General features: G+C 42.0%; 1 protein-coding gene across 2 annotated transcripts in view; it reads right to left on the bottom strand.

Annotated features, from left to right (window-relative positions):
* The window catches only part of LOC139643377 (kazrin-like), a 36,585-nt gene that overhangs the window by 7,235 nt on the left and 4,909 nt on the right, over positions 1 to 24,441 (bottom strand). For both annotated transcript variants that reach the window (XM_071518513.1, XM_071518514.1), the window contains exons 2-3: positions 12,864 to 13,055; positions 1,030 to 1,166 (exon numbers count right to left, since the gene is read on the bottom strand). In XM_071518513.1, coding sequence (XP_071374614.1) covers positions 1,030 to 1,166; positions 12,864 to 13,055 — 329 coding nt within the window. The remainder of the gene's footprint in view (positions 1 to 1,029; positions 1,167 to 12,863; positions 13,056 to 24,441) is intronic.

Here is a 24,441-nt window from a genome sequence, read left to right as displayed (position 1 = left end):
GCCTAGCTCCAAGCGAGCCAATGCGAACACAAATATGAGCTTGTTCGGGACAAAGACACTTGTTATCTGCCTACCTTGGCAATAACTTTAATTCTGGCTACTTTCCAAACAAGTGCGGCATCTCTTTTTAGGTGCTTGAGAGCTAAGGCATTATTTGAGTGCCACAGAGCATCAGTAAATATACACATGCTTCCAACCTCAATGTCATAGCATCTTATTGTAGCGTCCTGCACATCCATCCTCACAGACACACCCACATCAGTCAGCACTGATGAACACACAGCCCAGCTCTTATAGAGATGCTCCGTCCCAACCACAGTCACAACAAACATTCATTCATTCATTGTCATCATTACATGAGACCCAAACAGCGTGCTATTTCATGGCACAAGCACGATACTGTACAATTTGTTCAGCAGTTCAATTGTTAGTGTATGGGTTAGTAGCTCTGTTGCTGTTTCCGGCATATTCATTCATTTCATTTCATGAAAAAACCCTTCAGCCATGTAAGCAGTGCCACCTTTTGGTCAAAAGACACGGTAATGTGAGTGATTCATTTCTTCAGGGGGTTAGCAGTTCACTTAATGAACCCATTCTGTATATCGGTTAGTGAGCATTTAACCCAGTTTTGACTTTCACATGAGGGATACAGCCAAAAAGTGCTGTTGGCTATGAAACTGTCATTTTGACAAAGGTGAATCAATTGAACCGGTCGTGAATCGATTCACTGCCATCGGACACGGACAGCATGAAAGAATCAAGTCAAAAGAATCAGTGTTCCCACCACTACAGGGAGAGAGAGTGGGCGTGAGAAACAGAGAGAATTTCCTTTTTTCAAACGGAATCTATTACAGAACGCCACACTTAATCAGATTAGTACTCGCACACATACACTGTTGCTATGGCTTTAAGCATGCATACAAATTCCCTTTTTAAAAAACATACCCTGTACTCTATATACTGTATATATATTATATATGTGCATGCAAAAGCGTGCACCTGGATATGGTCAGAGCATGGGTGTCGTACTTTTCTGTGCTGCTCATAGTTGCGTATGAAATCCCGCAGCTGCTCCTCCCGGCTCTCCAGTGTGGCGTAGAGCTGCTGCATCTGGTTGACCAGGTCTGCTTTCTCTGCCTTCAGACGCTTCCGGTCTGCCTTCATGGCTGGGGAAAAAAAAAAAGACATAGAGAGACGTAGAGAGAGAGATAGCGAAAGAGAGAGAGAGAGAGAGAGAGAGAGAGAGAGAGAGAGAGAGAGAGAGAGAGAGAGAGGGAGGGAGAGGGAGAGGGAGAGAGAGAAAGGGGTTATCAGGTGGCCATAGAGACTGAACAATATCTTATGTGTCTGCGTGTGTGTGTGTGTGCATGCATGTGTGCACGCAACAGTATATGTGTTGTGTGTGAGAGTCATACATTTACTGGGTAAAGGAGAAAGGGAATGTGGGTGAAATAACAAAGGAGTGTGCAAGGGATGGTTGGCAAAGCACCACAGAGAGCGAGAGAGTAACAGAGACAGGGGTCTTGGATCTGCAGAAAGTTGGTCCAGCACAATACAGTGAGGCCATGCTGAATCATGACAATACATTTTCTGAAAGGAAAAAAAAAAGGTACTGCAGAGGCTGACAGTTTACCTTGGGATTAAATATATCTGAGGTTTTCAGTGTGAAGCACGCTTAAAGCGAGGCATGGAGAAGTGAGGAGGGAAAATACGCGCTTGTTACTGTGATGAATATACACATTTTCTTTTGAATTAATTCACAGAAGAAGAAAAAAATAGCTACAGCTTGTGGTTTGAATAATATTATTCATTCACTCATTGAAAGAAAGAAAACCTGTTATGTTCCCCTGTTCATGCAGAGCACATAAATGACAAAAAATAAATCCTGCTGACCCTACTGTGAGGTGTGATTTAGCACTAGCAATTGTGATTTAGAACTGGCAAACAAAATGTGTTATTTGAGGTTGATGAAAAATAAAAACGTCAATGAGTGATGTTGATTCGTGAAATTGGCTTGGCCTTGTGAATGAAACGGTTCACTTGGTCAAGTGAACAGTTTCATTGTTTTGCTTTTTGTCAAAAGGTTTGCTAATAGCTGAAGTGAGAATAATAAGGCTATTCCTGAAACACTTCTACTATCCGCTTGAGTGAACTGGAACATCTTAACAGGAGCAAATGTGCATCTTTCTTGTGTGTGCATGTGCATCTAAGTAATTTAACTTGCAGATTTGCTCCTGTTAAGGGCAAATGTGCAAGTTTAAATTACTTTAAAGGATTCACACTTACATGGGTCTGCCAAGATGTTCTGAGGTGATTAATGCATTTCTTGTTTTAAAATTTTCTTTGGCATCACAGCAGCATTCATCCAGTATTTCTGCTGCATATTAGTCTTTGATAAATAAGGCATCTAAAAAAAGTCATTTTCTATGATTTTGTTCAATTGTAGGAGGACAATAAAGCAATTATACACATTTGTTGATTGAGTGGACTCAACCATTTAAATGATTTTTTTCTAGTGGACAAAATCCCCCAAAACTCTTAAGAAACGGACAACTATTGTTTATTCGACCTTTCAGCATTAGGTCAAATAAACAATAGTCGTCCGTTTCTTAAGTTTTGGGGGATTTTGTCCACTAAAAAAAAATCATCATCAAAACTAATACCTAAACTGGTTCAGATTTTTCATCTGTCTTGGAGATCATGTATCAGAGAAACATGATCTAACTTCTGGTGTTGCACAAGGAAGCTGTCTTGGCCCCCTGCTTTTCCCACTATACATGCTTCCATTAGGTGATATTATCAGAGAACATAATGTCAATTTCCATAGCTATGCTGATGATACACAACTATACATTTCTGCCAAATCATGCAGATGCCTTAAGCTCCCTCACTACTTCAATGATTGGATGAACACAAATTTCTTAAAACTGAATGAAGATAAGACAGAAATACTTTTGGTCGGCCCCAAAGCCAAAAGAGAAGAACTCTACACAAGACTCGGGAACCTGAATCCCTCGATCAAATCAGAAGTAACAAGCCTGGGTGTTATCTTAGATTCTGATCTAAGTTTTAATTCCCATATAAACAAGGTGACCAGAACAGCATTCTTTCATCTTAGAAATATTGCCAAGGTGCTGCCCTTCCTAGCCCAGAAAGATGCTGAAAAGCTAACTCACGTGTTTGTTACAAGTAGACTGGACTACTCCAACGCCCTTTTTACCGGCCTCCCTAAAAAGTCTATTGAGAGGCTTCAGCTTATCCAAAACTCTGCAGCTAGACTTTTAACAAAAACAAGGAAGCGAGAGCATATCACTCTGGTTTTAGCTACATTGCACTGGCTCCCAGAGTCCTATAGAATTGATTTTAAAGTTCTTTTACTTGTATACAAAGCTCTTAATGTCTTAGGACCGGTCTACATTACAGAATCCCTGCTGTTCTACATTCCATCAAGACCCTCAGGTCTTCTACTGCTGGTCTGTTAGAAGTACAAAACCCCACTCAAAAGAAGATTGGGGATGCAGCCTTTTTTAACTATGCTCCTAAACTGTGGAACACCCTGCCAAAGAATATTATAGAGGCAGGCTCTGTAAGCATTTTCAAACGACTGCTAAAAACTTCTCTTTTCAGCTTAGCTTTTAAATAGCCTTCATTTTAACTGTTTCTGTTCAGGATCCCAACAGAGCTGACACTGGCAAGTATGAATTTTCATTGGTCTTGTCCGGGTAATGCTTACTTGCACGAATAAACACTTTATGTGGGGGGAGACAGAGCTTTACCCTATGATTCTCATCCATCTGTGGATGGTGAGGTTTTTGACCAAGAGGAGAATCTATGATTCTCGTCTGCCTTAGGCAGTGAGATCTGACGTAAATATCAGATCAAGAGTAGAATCAGGAAGGACAGGGAAAAAGAAAATTACAGAAAAACATATGGGTTCACTCACAATGGGCATCTTAGAGTATTTGTTGGGTTCTTTTATCTTTCTGTTTACTTGATTTGATTCTTTTAATGCAGTGCGTTTTGCTTGTTCTTTTATATGAATTTTATCTTTTTATCTGTCTTTTATCTGCCTTCTATTGAAGTAAAGCACTTTGAGCTGAATGTTGTGTATGAAAGGTGCTATACAAATAAAGGTTATTATCATTATTATTATTATAATACTGGTAGTCAAAATAAATTGTGCATGCGCTGTTGTCCAAAACTAAAACGCTCAACATCTCATGGCACTGTGGTTTAATTTAGTGCCCACAATGCCCACAAGTCCAGTTTTCAGTGAGCTCTCCACTGAGAATAATTGGGCTGTTAATGAAGTAGTGTTACATTTTTATTTGAGTATGGCAACATGAAAGCTTTTCAAGAGTAAAAACTGTTAAATATACCTGCTGTTGCAGGTCTAATGTGGCGTGACTGCTTCTCGATAGAGAGGTGAATCACACATGAACTCTTCTGTCAATCTCCTCTCTGCTTCTGGCTTCATAGAGGCTGGCTTGTCTCTCTCTCTGTCTCTCTCTCTCTCTCTCTCTCTCTCTCTCTCTCGCTGTCGCACACTCTCTAAGTCTCTGACACCTCACCCACGCATAATGATAAACAATATGGTTCAGTTTAGTGATTCAGTAATGCTTTAATTTTCTCAAAGACAACATCTCCTTCTTTCTCTCCTCTCCATCTGCCATTCTCACACTCTCTCCCCATTTTCTCTCTTTTCCCTCCTTTCTCATGCCAGGCTGTTTTCCAGACATACTCTTTAAGTTGAGTTTCCCTCCAGCTATCTTTCCAAACTGACAATATATTCCTTTTCACATTTTCTGTGTTCGCACTCAATCTGTCCCCCTTTTTCCTCTTTACTCTGACGTCTTTATCCTTACTGCACGGCTGCTAAGACTGTTGAATATGTCACAGCACTATACAGTTGTCTATTTTTTCTCTCAAAGCTTGTCATCATGTGCTCACCTTTCCTTTTCTTCTCTCTCTTTTGTCTCTCAGAACCAGCTGCGTGTCATTAATTAACTTATATCACAGCCTGGTTAATTGCATGACATTCACAAGTTGCGTCTGGGGAGCCTGGTGGAATGGAAGTGCATTTTTACAAGGACAGATTCACCCTCTCGTTTCCTCTCCTCCATCTTTCCTCTGTCACTCTCTCCTATCTCTCTCTTTCACCCATTCTTCGAGGGTGGAATCTGCAAGCCAAAAGGGATTCGCGAGCCAACTGCCCGGCGAGAGCAGACAAGAAACGTCCCTCATTGGCCAAGAGAAACAGGAAACCTCCCCGCACCTGCCTCAGGAAGAGAAATCAAAGCCTCCTTTGAGATGAGCCAGAACGCTGCCGCTGCCTCGCATCCTGCACCTGTGACCGCTTGGCAGTGCGAGCCCTCCCCATGTCCGACACAAGAAAACATTGACTGCGACTCGGAGAAAGGGTCCATTCAGAGTCGCAAATCATGTTAGTGGTTTGAAAAAAGCACCGCTCCTTACCGTTCATAACCTATTTATGAACACCTCTAATGGACAGAGACGGTCCTGGGGGCAGCGCTGCACGCTCACTGCGGCTACATTAAGGCAGACAGGTGAGATGGGGGAAGCACTAGCATGTCTCCTCTGCTGACAGCCATATTAATGACTCCCATACTCGGTGGCTCTGTCCAAGACGCCAGGCCCCCCCGACTTATTACCAGATGAGGCGGAGGGAACCACCTGGGAACCGTACAGACCAGGAGCTAATGTGTGTGGAGCTGGAGGAGGAAGAGGAGGAGGAAGAGGAGGAGGAGGAGGAGGAGGAGGGGAAGATATTGGAGAGACTTGAATTTAATGGATGTCTTTTCATGGAAGAGTCTTATCTGTGGAAGTGCCTGTCTTCTTTCTTTGTGCGGGAATGTGTGTGTGTGTGTGTGTGTGTGTGTCTGTGCACACATATGCATGCCGTAGTTTGGGTGCTTATTGCTGTATATCTATTTTTTCCCTCTGTGCTCAAAATGTTCACTGCTCCTGTATGTGTGTGCATGAGTGTGTGTGCTTGCATTCGCATTCAGTGTAGATCAGGACACTTGCAAAACAGAAATACACCACCAACAGCTCAGGCAATCCAATTTCATCATCTCCAGACTGTTCAAAAAAAAAAAAATCTACATGGTACAAAAACCTCCTCAACTGCCTGTACGACAGTCTCCTGACATTTTCTGTGAAATCTGCATAAGTGGCTTTTAGCTCACCACACGAAGGCTCTTTCACTACCACAGCTGTTGTGCTTTTATGCAGGTTAATGCGAGCATCTACTGCAGTATGCTAAAAGCCTTTGTCTGCTCAGCTCTTCTCTGATGCTTTGCTGCTGGAGGGCTTGGATTGCCCGCGTGGAGTGGTCCAACTCATTAGCGACTAAACAGGAACACCAGGCTCCTGTGGGAGTTCCCACTAGCTGGAGTGGCTCTTTGACTTCCTGTATTTTGAGACTGACCCCCCCAAAAAAATGGAGGGATTGTCACCAGGTTGTGGAATGGTAGGAGGGAAACGAGGGAGCATGAGTGCCTGATTGGACAAGTCTCTATGTGGAGTGTGTAGGGAGTATTACGCTCTGTTCTGCTTTTTTTTAATAGGTAGTAGAATAATGGGATCAGTGTCTGATGTTTTTGGTCCCGAAATCTGTCAAGAATCTAATATGTAACACCCAAGTTGCTTCTATGCATGATAATAACACAGATATGTGAATTTCCTGACGTGCGTGTCACTCTTATAGGTGATAAAATATGGATCATGCTTAATCCAAGGCACATTGCTATTATACAGTCCTAGAGATTAATCCTGTGTACAGCACTGACAGTAAAATATACATATTTATGTTTTATTATCCGTAACATTGCTTGAAGCACATATATATCAGCCCTTATGTAAGGCCAAATCCTCCAAGACATAAAATAGTGATATTCGAGTGTCAAACCTTATTCAAGAAAAGAAAGGACTTTGAATTTTTATTCAGCTACTGAACATTCTGTGACTTGAAGAAATAAAAATGAACCTCAATCTGGTTCACTGCGGTTTGCACACATCATTGAAGTATGTGTTTCACATCCCATTCACAACGCTTTCCTTCTCTCTGGTTAAATAACAACCCTTATTATCTGCTGTGCCCCATCTATTCTGTTGCAAAAATAATAACATCTTGTCCATAATTTCAGCTCGATAACATTTTCTGCGTTTCTGTTTTCAAAACATCTCCTAAACTCACTAGTTCTAACAATGAAGTTTTCCCATTGGTCTGTGAAGAGGATTTTTGCAAAGCTAAATAGACAACACAGGAGAGCGTCCAAACAATATTGACAAGACAAGCCCATGCATGGAGAATATTAAATAATTAGGTCTTTCGGGAATTAATATCCATAGAATATGCAATTTGTACGCCTTTGACTGAATTTAATGTTTTAGCAGAGACTTCAAGCTGCTATCCGCGGTTCACATTACCTGCTGTAACGGACAACAGGACTCCAAAGACAGACAAGCCTCACCCACTTATCAACACCCGCTCAGATAATGATGTTCTTCACGTTAATGAATGGAGCCACTCCACATTGGCACCACTCCATATAACTTGTGTCCTAAAGAGAAGGGACAGGCTTTTAGTCAGCTCTTAACATAATTAGTTGGGGAGAGAACAAAAGAGACATCGGCTCATAGAAGGGAGCCCATTGTTCAGGGTTTGGGATTTTAAATCTGCCAGCTGAATAATGAAGTTGGATCCTTGGAGCTGGTGTGCTCACTTTATCTCCCCAGCACCCACAGCACACACAGTTCACAGATATTACAACGATTGTGGGAGGTTGATATCTGCATTTCCGATATCAAACACAAAGACAGTCCCAACTGAATAGCAGGTAAAGCTGCTACTCCTTTGCACTGATGTCGTAATGATGAATGGCAATCTTACAGCATGTTAATTCATGTTAATTAATGTTATAATATGAACCCACAAGCCCCAGAAATGACATTTGACCCTTGGTACAGTGGCGATGCAAGAGCTATGGAGCTGTAGGTCGCACAACCAGTGAGCCCCCGTTAAAAATAGATCAAACATGGTTCATTAATGGGTTGTCCGGCGGGGCTTTGGGGTGTGTGTGTGTGTGTGTGTGTGTGTGTGTGTGTGTATGCGGTTTGAACAGCAGCACTGGCAACGCTGTGACATCAGGGAATCAAGGAGAGAAAAAATACTTTGATCCAGAGTTACTTTGCTCCAGTTAAAAGAGATTTTAAGATACACTGAGAAAACAGAATGACCGCTTTCTTTTGATTTACGCTATTCAAAATGGTGGTTGCCCAGTCTGATGTACTTCACACCGACTATAATGGGCTACTGTGGTTATGATTTTCTGTGTCATTGTCTGTCTCAAACAGCACCTCATTACTCACCGCTGTATCTTCACTGGACCTAAAATGATGAAATGAACCGGTGCTGTAATACGCGGTAAGGCTGACTGTTCAGGTGCAAGTTACGCAACATCAAAGTAATAGGTGAGCACAAAAATGAGGACAGCAGCAACAGAGTTTCTAGACAGATTCTGATTGGTACATCGCCTCTCTTTCTGAGGATTGGTGGATGACTATGATACCCTTGACAACCACTGGGTGCCACTGTGAACCAAACACATGCTCTCGCTGGAGGCCGACCAATTTGAAAAGATTGAACTGCCGGACAGCAAAACCTTCCTCATTACTTGTTATGATGAAGCTGCTGCCAGGAGCAAGGAAATAAATCACTGTAGATTTGCGAAAACATCAGCCCACAATGATTTTTCCCCGGTTTCCAAAATTCAATTGGAGCCTTCTGAAAAGGGCCTTAATTTGTTTAAAAAAAACACTAAAAACCATTGCAATTAATTGAATGTTATCAGATTAAGTAGCCCAGTGAGAGTGTGGCGGCACTGAGAGTGAGTATGCCTGTGTGTGTGCCTGTTTGTGTGTGTGTGTGTTTAAGTGTGAACTGAGGAAAGATGCCTTGTAGTCAAGGACAGAGCTGCTTTCTGAGCACGTTGTAGCGTGAAATGACACTAAACGGGCCAGGCAGACTGTGCTTTGATGATACATAGCTGTCCGTGGCTTTCATTTGAGCTCTGGATTGACTGGGAGTCCCTGAGTGATAGTAATTAGCCAAAGCGGAAATGGCTAATTAAAAACTGGCAGACAGGGCCAACTATACTTTCAAAATTCATTAAACACAACTTTGATGAGAAATTGCATAAGTCCAAACGGGAGTCGGGTAAACTTATAAACACCTCTAGCAGAACAGGCCAATCGCCTTTTAGCCAAACTGGAGTTTCTTTCTTTATTATGCCTCTACTTTAGCAATGGACATGGGCGTTGGAGATCCCTTAGATAGTTTCAGTTCATTGTCATTTGTGCACTCCTCTTTTAGGTGGAGGGGGTGAACTGACTCCACCTAACAGCTCTTGGGCCAGATCGAGTGCCCATGGGTATCACAACAAAACCTGCAATTGTGAGCGCTTGGCAATTACCCACCATCACAATTACAGTGCTCAGAGGCCAATGACTGGCATAGAGTGGGAGTGAGCACAAGCCTTAACACTGAGACAGTGTGGGCATCACAGCCAAAGAAAGGGAGAGAGAAAGAGAGAGAGAGAAAATGAAAAATAACTAGAGAGAAAATAGAGTGAAAAGTAGTGTTCCTCTTTGCATTCTCCATTTTGTATTCATAGCCACAGAAAATCTGCATGTAATTTAGCAGCAAACCGACTGAACCGAGGTAGGAGTGGCAACACAGTTTCTGTGAACCATTCCCAAAGTAAACAGGTATTATCTCAAGTGGCAGAAAGCAAAGGAGGGATGATGCATTTCTTTCACGCTACTTCATCACTCCAGCCTTTCGGTTTTTCATCCAAACAGAGGCAGAAGGAAATAAATAAAAATAAAAAAAAAACACAAAGCCACTCTGCTTCACAATAATTGTTGGTAGCACTTCAATCAAAAACCCCTAGGGCGCTTAAGTTCTCCAAACATTGCTCTCATTCTTCGGGGAAAACACTTTGTCTGAGCATCTGGTGGGATGTTCACAATATGCCAGCCTTGTGAAAACGGAGAAAAATCAAATAGACTCGACATCTCGCCTCCAATCAATTGGCAGCATACGGAAATTGCCGTAGTTAATGAGGTATTCTCAAGAACACTTGGCCTATGTTTCACATCAGAAGTCGCTTTAAAACCCGACAATCTGCAGCTCCAACAACTAATGAGTCTTTTTGTTGGACTACAAACCCTTCAAACACATAAAGTAAGAAGGCAGAGAATGCAAACAGGCATTCTTCAAGCTTTGGAAGCATTAGGATAAAGTAACCAGGTTTCTGTTCCTCTAGGAGTGTTAGTCCTCCAGTGTTACCATGATTTTAATGTTGTCAGAGTACTCCGGGAATTTCATTGAGGCCCGGGTTTCGCTCTTCGGGATTGAGCTCTCCTCTTCAAAATAAACCCACACACTGTAATTATCACCAGTATTGTGCAGTACCATGTGCAGCAAGTACAGAAAGAGAGAGCATGAATGCACTTAGTGGAAACAACTGGTAAAGCAACACAAACAAGTAAATGAGACAAAATGGGATGACAGATGTGTTTGCAGTTTCTGCTTGGAAACAACTGCAAACATGGAGCCAGAACTGCTGGCACCTACCAACCATATGCAATGGGCTGGAGCAAAGTAATAATGATAAAGCTAGCTAATAGCGTTGCTGGCCTTTCACTGGAACCTTAAAAAATAGTATCCTCGGACTCTGAGGAAGCCGCAGTGTCAGAGGACAAAGATAGAGTGTGACAGCCGCGCACCAACAAAGGACCTGAACACCAGCCAGTACTGTGGCCAGGTCGTGTGGAACATAATAATAAAAAAGATAAATATTTCAGATATCTTGCTGCCTTCACCACTGAATGCTAATAAGATTTTGTCCATGGGTCACACTCTGACAATCTGGACAAAAGAACCACTAGTACAGCAGCTTCTACTTTACTCCTCATATTGAAACGGCATTAACAGCAATAACAAAAACAGCAACAAGAACGTCATCCCACTCAAGTTCACTTCGGCTTCAATCAGCGCCAGAAGCTTTTCAAACACAACCCAACTAGAATATGACAACAGGCAATTTCCTATTGTCCTCCCACATAGCCCAGCTTAATTGCAGACCAGATCCACCCCGCTTAACATTGCCGGGCCTTGTAAGCCAACCAACATCACCCTTTATAAAGCTTTCATTAGCGGCTGATTGCTGTCACTGCCTGCAGGGGTTCGCAGGCTTCGTCCTTCATTAGCAGGCCTGAGTCATACAAATTACTGTATGAGCCTGAGTGCAGCCTGTTCAGACAGCAAAACAACCAGCCGAAGACGAGATAAGTGTTTATTTGATGGTGTGCTATTCTATTCTGTTCTGCCCTAGTCCATTTTGTTGTGTTCAATTCTTCCAAAAAGCGTAGGCTGCAAGTGTCAAGTGAAATGTCGCAGCAACAAAATCCCCTGACAGCATGGCATGTGTTTGTCTGATACCAAATAGAGGTTTGTGCTTTGCCTCATTCCACGGGAGATAATTCTTTGAAAAGAATGATTCACCGCTGTGCTGATGACATCTCTGCTTGACGCTCTGCAATCCACTGTGCACCGTGACAGAACTTGTGCATTACTTTACCCTGTGCACCTTGTATGCGAAGGCCATATGCAAGTGTAATCCCATTTCACATACACTCATCTATAACAGATAGAGTGCACCCAAATGCTATGGCAGCTTGTTAGTCATGAGAATCTGTACTTTGCTTTGGTACTCCGGCCATGGTGAATGTTAAGCCCATTTTCCAGAGTGCCCTCTCTCCCTTATGAAATTCATGTGTTTGTTTTTGTGGCAGCCTGTAGCTAGAGGGATTTCGTACATGTCCAACATTTAACACATATTTTCGACATTTTGAAACAGGTCTCAAAGCGGATAAGAAAAATGTTTTTTATTATCATTAGGTTTGACAGATTTGTGCATCTACATGTTTAAGAATAACTGCGTACTTAGCACCTTATTCTAATCCATTTCATACTAAGCAAAGATTGCAGTGTGAGTTTTGGGTGAAGGCCAAGCTAGTCTTGTTAGTATTTTGGGAGGTACCTTTGCGATCGTGCTTCCTGACCTATCCTCATCTTCATATTCAGAATCTAACATTGCTCTGATGATACAGCTATGTTGCTACGGTGTTTTGCCTACCTACAATGTTTACATTTTCACCTAACGTTATACACACACCTACTCTTGCTCCGTTCATCAAATAAGTGGGTTTCTGAATGTGCACATTACTTCAAATGTAGTTGGATAGGACCTATACCTTTCATTCGCAAAACAATGTAGATGTAGATGCAACAATTTGTAGATGCACACATCTCCTACATGGATTATGTTACGACACTCAGTTTATCTCAGAAATTAGGTTTTGACGTCTTTTGGAGTTGGATGAAAACAAATGACTTCTAGACGTTAGGGAATAAGTCAAATGATAACTGTGTCTCTGATAATAGCATGTAAAAATCCACAGGAATTTTTAGATGGGAAAGAGGGCAAGCCAGAAAATAGGCTTAACATTCACTGTGGCTGGAATTATCCTTTTTTTTATCCCAAATTTTGATGCCTTTTGTACCATTTAGACACCATTAATAAAGCAGGGTAATAAACAGTTAATAGGCTTCACTATGACTCTGGAGAACCACATATCTTTGAGTACTAACTCTTGCCATTTATGTTCTCTCTCTCTCTTGACATTGCAATCTCGCTGGCTATATTTTATAATAATGATCTTAGTGTGTTAACATGTAAGCACATCTCCTTGTCTCCCAGCTAGCGCCTCACCTTGCAGCGCCTCCTTGGCCCGGTCCAGCTCCTGCTCCTTCTGTGCCAGCTGCACGCGGAGCTCTGTGGCAGAGAGCACGTCGGCGGAGCAGCCTCCCTGGGTCTCCTCCAGGTCCTTACTCAACATGTCCTTCATCTGCCGCAGCAGGTGCACCTCCTCCTGAAGCTGGGCCACCTCCTCACGCAGCAGGACTACAACAAGCAGAGAGGGGAGAGAGCTTAGCAGGTCGCGCCAAAAAACAGATTTTTAACAAGTTGATTTTGTCAGACAACCTCAACAGTGAAGGATTTTCTTTTCAGCAATTCTCCAAAGTATTTAAAAATGTATGGAACTACTATGCTGCCAGTAGCTAGGGCCATGTGCAGACTGGAATGCAATCTTATAAGAGGTGTATTAGCTTTAAATAACCACACAGAGGGATGCTGCACAAATGGTTCTGAAATGCAGAAATCGATTTAACATCACCATAGGAGGCTATGGTTTCATCAGTAATTGAGATAACTGCAGTGCCAAATTACTGTTGGTATTAAGCATTACGGGGGGGGGGGGGGGGGGTTGGGGGGGACAAGACATTGATATTATAATGCAATTTGTTTTTCAAGCTGCCTGTTGAAACTACTCAGCAATGGATGTGAAAAGGAGAGGGGTGTATCCATTTGATATTCAGCGACTGGTACTTTAAAGAGCTCCTCCCTGCTGGTGTCAGAAAGAAGTAAACAATGAGATGAAACGAGGGAAGAGAGAAACAGAATTTTACACAGTTTGACTCATCACTGATAATGCTTCAAATTGCTGCTGAAATATCAGCAGCAGAGAGAGAGGACTTTTCAACAGACAGGTGCCACACTTCAAGTTCTCAAGTCGAACGTCAGACACTAAATATTTAATCTAAAAAAAAAATGTTTTTCTTGCACACTGAATGTGCGACTCTAGTTGGAGCATATGGGGAGTAATTTATATAAGAATGAGTGGAGTCATTCTGCTCAATTTCATACGTCCTCAGGGCAGAGGGGGGAAGCTGAGGAAAACTGCTCAGCCCCGTCTCAGATGCCTCCACTATCAAGTGCCAAGCATAAATCACACTCCTCATATCCCAGCTCCAATATTACTGTCTAAGAAAGTGAAATTGATCAGAGATGAATGGGGAAACCGAGAATAGGAGACTGGATATGCCAAAATATTTAAAGAGGAACAGGCAAATTAAAGACGGAGTAAGGGTTGTACTTCAGGTTTGAAGAAAGGGCAGAATGATTATTTTGAGGGGATCCAAGTGTGAGACTGTAATTCATTGAGTTTGGCTCACTGCACACAGAGCTAACAATAGATTTCTGGTAATCTTAACTAATTCCAAGAGCAAAAGCTTTGCCTTATGCAATGTTAGCATGAGGGAAAATGAATATCTGGATGAGAGCGGAAATTATCCTCTCGCAAAGTTTTTCCACTGTGAAATGCATTGAGGCACTGTGTCTATTACCAGAATTATACCAAAACATCAGTGACATCGACAAATCCAAAAGCCCTTATTTAGCAGTTGGTCAGTAACTCTTTGGCTGATTCAGTCCATTTTTCTCCACTTAATATTAGTCGTAATGGACTACATGGAGCATTTCAAAAGCAGAAGCATAGCGACTATAAACAGTAGCTTGATATGTATTGTGCCCATGTCTTCTACAGCATTTTGCCACAGATTACTGATTTCTGATTGGTGATTGCTCTGCTGACTGAAAGTTGGCCAGTCAACTTCTTTTGAGTGGAGGATTGCAGGACAAGTCATTTTTCATCGCTGGAGTCGTTCTCTGCCCCTCCTCGCTCCTCTCCATCAACAGTGAATAGAACTGTGTCCCTTTGCCAGAGGTGGAGTTTGTTGATGGAAATTACACATTAGGCTGTCAGCTCTGCCCAGACACACTGGCAGTGTTTAATAACACTGTTGAGACTTTCACTGTTGTTGTTTGTTGTTGACTGACACCCTCTTGAATGACACGTGTAAATCCATGTGACCTCACACCTATGGCGGGTTCATGACCTTCCTATGAGGTCATGCTTCACTCTACCTGTCTCCCCTTCCCTACACCCACCATAGTGACTGATGTGTTACATAAGGACAATAGAGACTGTTCAGCGCATCAAACCGCGACAGCAGACTACAGCAACTACAACACAGCCTGGGTCTGATAGCTTTTAGCAGGACGCGGATCACTTTAGCTCTACTCTTGCCTCTCTGACGCTAAAATGAACCTTCAAGACAAGTTCATTGCCTGCGTTACCTGCTTTCCAGGGCCTTTCAGTCCTTTTAATTTGTGCTCACTGACTAAATGCGAGCGGCTGGGGATAAAGGCTGTCTGCTGAATAACGAAAATGTAATGTAAAAGGGGTTATTAGGAGCAGGGTCGAGAGAAACCGTCGGCGAGTAGAGTGTCATTACACGGAGGTATACTTAATGGACCCGATAATAGAACCACATTTTACAGAGCAACTCAAGCAGCAACACCCTATTGGCAAACCAAAGAGCTGGCCCATTCTGGAAACAACAGACCGCAAGATACTGCTCAGCGGTGTTTAAAAATTCTATAATAGTCATGCGCTTGACTCAATTACTTATTCATGAAGTTTGTGTCTATTGATTGTGCTAGGGCAGCAAAGTAGGCAGTCATAAAGAAGGAACAAGGACGCTGAAAACTTGGGTTTTATCTCTAACAGACAACTCAAATCCTGGCTAACCATTACGCGGCTGATATGACACTCACTCCCTCGTAGCATGAAGCTGTCTCTCGGGGCTGTGTTCAGTCATACATGATATCTGGGGCCTTCATGCGTGAGATTTTGCACATAGACTCACCAGTACAAAGCAGTGTAGGGCTACCCAAAAGGTGGAAACACTGACACGCACATATATTGTCTGATTTATAAAATGCTGCATTCAACACCAGCGCACACGTTTCTTTAATGGTGCATGCGGACAAGCTTATCCACACTCTGTTAACCCCCGCAATAAGTTATAATAACCGCAGCTTCACCATAACAACACTTTCACCAACTGTGAAATTGATCACATTACAGACGTTGACAATATAAAGCAAATATAAACCAATTACATCAACAATAATTTCACTGTTAATGTGACACTGCCACAAATTATTCAATGTTGTAAACAAGGCGTAATTGTTACAATTCCTACATTCCTTCATTGATCGTTCAAAGTGAGACATCAGCTGCAATAAACAACTGCAATAAATATAATTTCTAATACAGGTATCTTATCATGTAGAGTTTAGAAGGCAACAGACAAGGCAAAATTAGTTTCCTCTTCAATTTTATCCCTGACTAGGAAGATTTTACTTTAAATTTTAAAACATATTAAGCATCATGACATGTAGGTCAACCAATGGCCTGTTGAAGAACTAAAAATATAATCAAAATAAAACAGAGGATAGAAACGATATTGGTACATTTTCTACATCATTTTAATTACTGTAACTTTACCATTCAGTGTTACCAAATCCCACCCTTCAAACAGTGCATATGCGTGGTGTAGAGGATGTGCTGCAGCAGTATGCAGATTCACACATCAAGTTTGCCTTTGAGAAAATCCCAGACGCTGCGTGGATGGAAAGATGTGTAGGCTTATGCGTCTGTTTTGTTTGTGAGGCCCCAGGTGTTTCGCGGCAAAAACAAACCTATTATGGGAGCGGTTTTGATTGATCCGATTGACCTGATTTCACATTTTCCCTCGCGTGTTCTTTATGTGGAAATGTGTATTTAAAAAGGTCAGGGACATTACGATACAATCAAAAGTGCTGTCGGTGCAGGATGTCTGGCCTCCCATACTGTTGTATCCTGATTTAAAATGAAACGCTTGGCCTTGTCTCAGTGATATACTGCGACCTCTTTTGCAATAATAGTCTGTAAGACCGAATAAGACAGCCAGACGCTCTACAGTACCTTCTAAACCATTCTTATTTGCAGCATTGATAGGCTTTCCCAGTATGAGGACCTCCAGCATCTATAATAGGCAATGCAAGATGGTCTAAATATGCCACAGCAGTTAGTACCAGAGCGTGTGAGGTGGAAAGTGGCAAGAGAACAAATATGTTATTGCCTTTGCCCGGCTTTCTGCGGGCGAGTGCAGCGCTGGAGCATTCCAGATAAGACAGCGAGAGGTTGGAGGTGGGCGGAGTGGTGGGGAGAGTGAAGACAGCCACCTATTTGTCAATGTCCGCATAGCCTCTAGGTTGGAAAAGAAGCATGCACTGTAGCTCTGCATTACAAATGACACCCAGAGTGGGAGCTTCCTGATAAGTGCAATCTCTCCTGCTTCCCCCTCTAGGTCTATACACCGCTCATTCCCATTCAGAAGGGACAACTTTTGTCTCATGTAAAGTGTAAGGTTCTTAATTTTGCATGGTTACGTATATGCACATTAATGTATTATTTTTTTTTCCTTTTGTTGTCTGTTTCAGTTATTTAGTTATGTAAGTAGTTATTTAGTAGGTATGGGACGATACAGCGAAATACAATATATCACAATACAAAAATGTGACTATCGTGGGGCAGAAAAATTAATTGCGATATTGGATACATTTTATTCTGCTGTAGTAATCACAAATGAGATGGCTTGCCCATCACAGTTTCACACGCTCTCCATCCAAATTACATTATTTGCACTTTGTAATGACATTTTTAAATTGTTGTTTACATTCTAGCAAGCCAATGCCATCGCTAGAAAGATTTGTGGCTCAGAAATAAACATAATTCTGCACATTCATACTTTGTTGACATTGAACTTTTATTTATTACATCGGATCTATGGTTGTGTTGAAGCGTAAACCCCATATCGTGTATCGAATCGTATCGTGAGATAAGCATATCATTCCATCCCGATTATTTTGTCATTTATTGAAAGTATTGTCATTAATTTCTATGATAATAGTTACATGCTGGCTTCTCATATACAGACTAGTACACTCTCAAACAGCTACGACTGAGGTGTCCCTGTTCTTCTTTGGCTAAAAGTCACTCAAATGACTTATGTAAGACTTGCATTGGAGAAGCCATTGGAAAGCATTCATTCATTATTCTTTATGATTGAAGTACCATGACAAATCCATTGCTAAAGCCTTGAGAAAAGCACAAAATCTTATGTTTGATACAGTTAGTAGTAGCAAAAGCATGGACTGGCATTCAGACCAAATTCCTAGTGAAAACTATTTTTCACACATCGCAACAATGGAATTGTAAAGGGAATGCAACCTTGAGAGGGAAGGGATATAAAATAAAGAGAATCAATTTCTCAGGTTGTGTTGTGAAACTATTCACCACAGCCACCACACAGACGTGACACATCTCAACAAGGGTGCTGGTTTTTTTTGGTTTTTTTTTACATTTGTTCCGTAAGTGAATAAATTTACACATCTCTGCTCTCAACCTTCAAAGGTAATCATCAACACAAACCTCCACTCTCACTGCGCTCTCACTGATTCTGACTGCCGCTATCTGTGTGGAAAACAGTTTACAATTCAAAAGACAAGAACAAAAACCTTCTAGCCCTTATTAGCTCCTTCCCTCAAATTGAAAAAAAAAAAAGACAAACATGAAAAGCAGTGTTTTCGTCAGTGTCTAGGACTGTGAGTACACAGAAAACATGTTTGCCGGTTTACTGTGGAGTGACACAATTGCCGCAATTACCACTGTACCAGCAGGAACGAGAGGAATCTATCAGGGTTGGATGCTCGCTGTCTCTCTCTCCTCAAGCTTCAGTGGGGTTATGAATGTGCTGCTAGCTCTGATTCACCACCACCTGTTCCCCACCTGCTGATGCAGCCAGCAGGTTTGTGCTGGCGTACCTGCTAAATGACACAGAGGACAGAAGTCTGAAATGGAGTAGCCTAGCATACAAAACTTACAAAATTTACCAAACCCACCAGATTTATGCGCACAGAATTCACCACCTGATTTGGTGCTGTAGCGTATCTAAAAGCCTGTAGTTATACAGAGTTTAATTCTGAACATGGCAGAAGAAATAACAAATACCGTGAATGTAGCAGTTTTGCTGGCAAAGCCATACGCTTGTGATTTGCAGTTTTATATAGAACATTTTTTTTGTTTCTAGGCCAAAATATAAATAAAATGAAATAGGCCCCTTGTGAACATGAAATTGATTTAAATAATATGGATTTAATCTGTTTCTCTGACTGACATCTTATGAAACTGTGAAGTGCCACAGGGATTAAACTGAGTCTAATGACCAATGATATTTGTCTCCGGCTCGATCAGCAAAGAATATTAAATATGTGCATTCATTGACCCCCTTCCATCTCTGCCTCCATTCCTTTCCAATTCCCTGAACGAGCTTGCCTCTAGTTATTATGATTCATCGAAACAGTAAATAAAATCTCCATCCTCAGCCACTGATGTATAATGACTGCTTAAATGTGTCCATTTGCATAATAGCGGCTATGCATCAGCTGACATGCAGTCGGTACCAGTGAAGTATGAGGCTGATGAGTGCCATATCCCCTGTGCATGATTTAAGCAAAATAGCCCAGACTGTCCTCCTAAATAATCCTGCAGCCTTTGTGTGACAGCTGTGACCGACAGCTATGGTATGGCTGATACCAGTAATAAAACTGTCCCAAAATATCAGCACTTCTCTGGGGACACAAAATCTGTCATCCCTGCCCCAGAGAAGTGGACTTAATGGTGCAAAACAGAGATTAAACGTTTCACCAAAAAACTGACATTTTCTCAAAAATTACAAAGGCATCATCCCTACTGTGCTGTGTAAACACTTTTTAGAGCTGTAAATTTTTACCATTAATCTTGAAATCTTGCTTTGTTTTAGCTGTCCATCCAAACAAACATTTGAGGTTGAGCCATTGCAGTTTTTCTAGTCCCACAAAGACTATTCAATCATTGCAATCAGTAGATCTCATTCCATAGTAACAGTCTTTTTCTCTGGGGCTGCCTCGCTGATTAGCGGTCAATATGAGGGCCTCTCTCTCTCTCCATCTCTCCCTCTCTTTGTCACTCTCTATGTCTCTCTCACTCTCTCTCTTGTCCTCTCTTTTCCCCCCTTTTCCCTCTCCTACTAAAACAGCAAGATTCACAAACCTTTGTGAAAGGTCCAGCAATCTGTCAGTGTGTCCGGTGGCCACGAGGCAGCTGAAATTGGACTTGGCTGGAACGGGATTGGAGGTCGAAAATTGATAGGGAATGACAGTAAGTGTCTAGAGGGGCAAATTTTTAGATTGGTTCTCCCTCTTCAGAGCGAGTGGGAGGGAAAGATGGGGTGGGGTTCAATTTTTGCCTGTTACAGGAGACAAAATCAATTAACAGGCCCATTGTTCCCACAAAATTATCATTCAGCCAGCTCACTGGGTGAGGATATTCAGGCCCACAGTATAGACTCGATGATGGCAATATCAGTTTTGCTGCTCTGACAGGCAGTCCTACTGCACCATAGATACTATCTAATGGGTGCAAACACTTTTGCACACTGCTTAACAATACATGAATAATGGGCCAGGCACAATATAACTTCATAAAGCCCTGATGCAATCTTTCTTTGATATAATAAACAGAAAAAATAACACTATGTGATGTGATTTGAACACATTGTGAGTGCGGCCTTGCCACAAAACTACTGCTTCCATTCTTCTAGTTACGATGTCCCTCTGACAGAAAATAATACAAACCAATAGGCAGCAGAGTCCAGCTACAGTGCTACATAATCGATTCCTCCAAAACATATATCCTCATGAAGAACGTTGCATTGAACAACAGGAAAAGATGCTGTGTTTCAGGAAGCACTAGCCGGACTCCAAAAACATCCCAACAGCAAAGATTAACAGGGCGATGTAAAGCCTTATCCAGGGGTTGAATGCAAAACACATTGTGCTGAAGTTATGGAGGACAAAGGAACAGCCCAAATCAGGAATGCGTTAAATAAAAATGGGGAATGAAAGAATAGTCGGGGTCAGGAATGCGAGCTGCCAGTGCTTTCATGATGGGAGGCAACAGCCCACATCCTCCTATTTGTTTTGGACTTGGCAGCTCAGCCGTGGCACTGCTTGAATAACTAAATTCAAACAGATGCTCTCTAAAATCGTTCAGCTATCTCATGCTGGGTTAAAAGCTTCACCCTTCGCAACAAGCCTTTGAATACATTGAGGAATCGCTATAAACATGTTCTATTGAGCTGGGGGAAAATATAAATAAATAAATAAATATTTCATTTTAAATACTTTCATCCTAAAAGCAATCAAGATCTTTCAACAGGACTTTCTATCATTCTTTTGCTGCCCAAGGTTGTGCATAAAGCCAACAAGAGACCAAGACAAGAACGTCCTTATGGACTCCATGATGAGTCTCCAGAGTTTATGCATGCCTGAGGAAGAGTGGGCCATGAATACAAACATTATTCAGCCACGTCAACCTCTATCTCCAGCTAAACTCAAAACTTGTACATCATTTGTGTTTCATTCCAGTTAGAGATAATAAGAATTATAACATAATAACATATAACAAAACCTGTGCATTATCACCTATGTCTAAGAGCTTTACCCCTTTTATAGATAATAATTAATAATTAATAATTAATTACAATGATTGTGGTTATGTGTTTTATGTGCAATGTGATTGTGTATTTACCCGATGATGTGCATTTATTTTTTTAAAACGGAGCTGCTATGATGCAAAACAAAATTCAGAGAAAGGTGACAATAAAGTTCTATTGTATCGTATTGTACAGTGTAGCATTTTATTTTATTCACTCAGGAAAATTCCTCTTTCGCTTTCACCCCTTCACAGGGAGGCCAGAGTGCAGCAGAGTGCCCCTCCAGAGCTGATAGGGTTTCAGCAGATTAATCAAGTGCACTTTAGCAGGACGGATGCTGGTTCGAACCCGGGCGCTCAGGTCGAGTCGCTCTCCTTACTCACTATGCCATCCTGCCTCCTTTACACCCCTCGTGATGGAGCGGGGAACAGCCTAGCCTACACTCTAGCTAGACTGCTCTAAAATCCATGAAAATCAGTCACAGTCAGGGTTATTCCATAGAAAGCTATATGCAATTGAGTCCTTAGGCTAATGCAACCCCCCCCCCCCCCACCCCCCTCCCAATTTCCCCTCCAACACACTTCCATTTCCCTTTACCTAGTTTTATCTAGATTGCATCCCAAGCAGCATGAATTAAGTATTTCATGGATTTGTCCTGAATCTACAGTGTTAGAAATTCAGCATCACAGAGAGATATTAAAGGAAAAAAAAACCCTTCAAACACAGTGGTTTTTGTAGAACCATAGTTCAACAGCTTCCTGTGTAGGTTTGATGAATTACATCGTTTTATGTTTTAACTCAGAAGAAATACTTATAATTGGAAAAGATTAAGTATCTTGACTGCAAGCGGTGTGTTTTCCTATGGCATGCAAGCATGTTAACACATGATACATGCTCCTGCACACACATGCAGTCATGCAATTACCCACTCACTCACACACACACACACACACGCACACACACACACACACCACACTCTCAAATTGCATGTCTGATGGGATATTGATCAATGTCTGCCCTTTGCAGGCATGTTTACAAGGACTGGCCCATATCTGACCTTTCATTCCTATAGGGATCAGTTTGCTAGTCTGTTTCGGATTTAGTAAAAAAAAAAAATCATGGGACAAACAGTACAAGAAAAACTCCTACTGAAGGTAAATTTGGCAAAAAACATTTCTACTTTTTCACCCTGGCTGTTATTTCTTTGCCTACAGTAGCTGTTCTCTATTATGCATGATCATAGAGACAGAGGAAGATTTCTTACATCTACACTACTGTTACATCTACACTCCTTACTATTGGTTGCTTATGATGTGAGCAATCTGGGAATTTAAGCTTGTACATATTGTTACATTGAGAGATGGAGGGAATTAGCTGATAGCAAACTCATCATGGGGCCCAATGAGGTGTTAAAAATCTATTAATGACAGCAGGGTAGCAAATGCAAAATATGTCATTCTCACAAGCAGGTACTCATGAAACTGAATGCACATGGGCACACTTTAACATTAAATCATGTACACACGTCATGCAGTGCAGATTGCCAAAACAGATTTCATAGAGCTTCTCGCCTCGCATGGGATACTGGAGTCATTAATAAAAGTCGGCGTGCTCGTCTCTCTCTCTCTCGTTCTCTGTCTCGAACACACACTCATCTTTATGGACCATTGATAGCAAATTCATCAGCGTGAAGTGACGGCTCAGCTCTGACTGATGAAGGCAGTCTGCTGTGTCTGTTCGGTCTGGGAGTGCTTCTGTCTGGATTAGCCAGTCAATTCACATGAGCAGAACAATCTCCCTGCAACGCCCGAGGAGATGACAGGGTCACGCCTGAAGAAAAAGGGAAAAAAAAGCCCAAAAAACAGGGAGCCTGCTACAGCGCCTTGGGGCACTCCATCACACAAGTCAGATCCTAATATTCTGTAGTAACAGAGACAGTGATGAAGAGAGGCTGGCATTCAGGGGAATGGATTGAGGGTGCTGGATAGCTATTTATTGATGAGCAAGCCAGTGTGGAGAGAAGGCTTCAGGTCCCCATGGTCTTTAGCCTCACATAACCTCCTGACTGTTATGAAGCTGCAGCAGTACAAGAAATGCATTATGAAGATGTCATTGACGTTGCAGCATATAACATCCTCGGGCGAAAGCATGGGAAGAAAGCTATGTAGTGAAATATGACGTTTCTCCTCACATGGCCTTACACTTTCACCAAAACAAAGCGCATTCTGAATTCAATAGAAAGATCCTGGTGCCACCTCAAGATGAGGGCGGCGACCCTAATCCACATCAAAGGCATTTAAATGAGGACGTCATTCATTTGTATGACTCGCTCCCTTCAAGCCAGCCGGTGACTATCAAGAAATCTACGGTTTAACATCACGGAACCTGACATCCCCATGCTGGCAAGCCTATTTCATGCTTCAGGTCCTTGGGGTAATGGGGGCTGAACTTGTGTGAGAGTGGGGTTAGAACAGAGCTTGACAGTGAGCGAAAAACTGATCTGTGAGATAGATAGGGAGTTATCTGAGCCGCATTCCAACCCAATGTGGCTCCATCGCCTTAAAACCCTCTCTCTTGTCTTTGGATAAAATCAGCCACACTGGCCAGAACTTGTATTATAGTTCTCAGAAAGACAGAAAGATATAGTAGACACATACACAAAGCTCTCTACTGTACATCCAGTAATCATAGCTGTACCTAACTGTGAAAAGGGATACGCACCTACATATTGTTTTATACTTCAGGAAGTCTAATTTTACTCAGGTAGCGGGAGCACGCCGGAGAGATTTATAAACCATTACCATCTTCGTTTGGGTCCTTTTTCAGAGTTACATAACCAGCTCGCTCGCTTATTCTCCCACAGTCTCTACTTGCACCGAATTGACAGTAATCCGTCAAAACAATGTGTTTGTTTTAAAGTCTGTCTCCCATTTATGCCGTGTGCAAAACCACAAACAGTGGGATTACTGTCCCTCTGAGGCTGCAGATGGATAGATATACTGGACAGCTTTTTGAATTTCCTC

The sequence above is a fragment of the Centroberyx affinis genome, unplaced genomic scaffold (assembly GCF_046629955.1).
Source record: "Centroberyx affinis isolate AG114_WGS23_722 - 3 ecotype Tasmania unplaced genomic scaffold, CSIRO-AGI_Caff_v1 ptg000588l_1, whole genome shotgun sequence".
NCBI classification, from domain to species: Eukaryota; Metazoa; Chordata; class Actinopteri; order Beryciformes; family Berycidae; genus Centroberyx; species Centroberyx affinis.
Note: the sequence above shows the minus strand (reverse complement) of the source record. Positions and strands in the feature narration are given on the sequence as shown.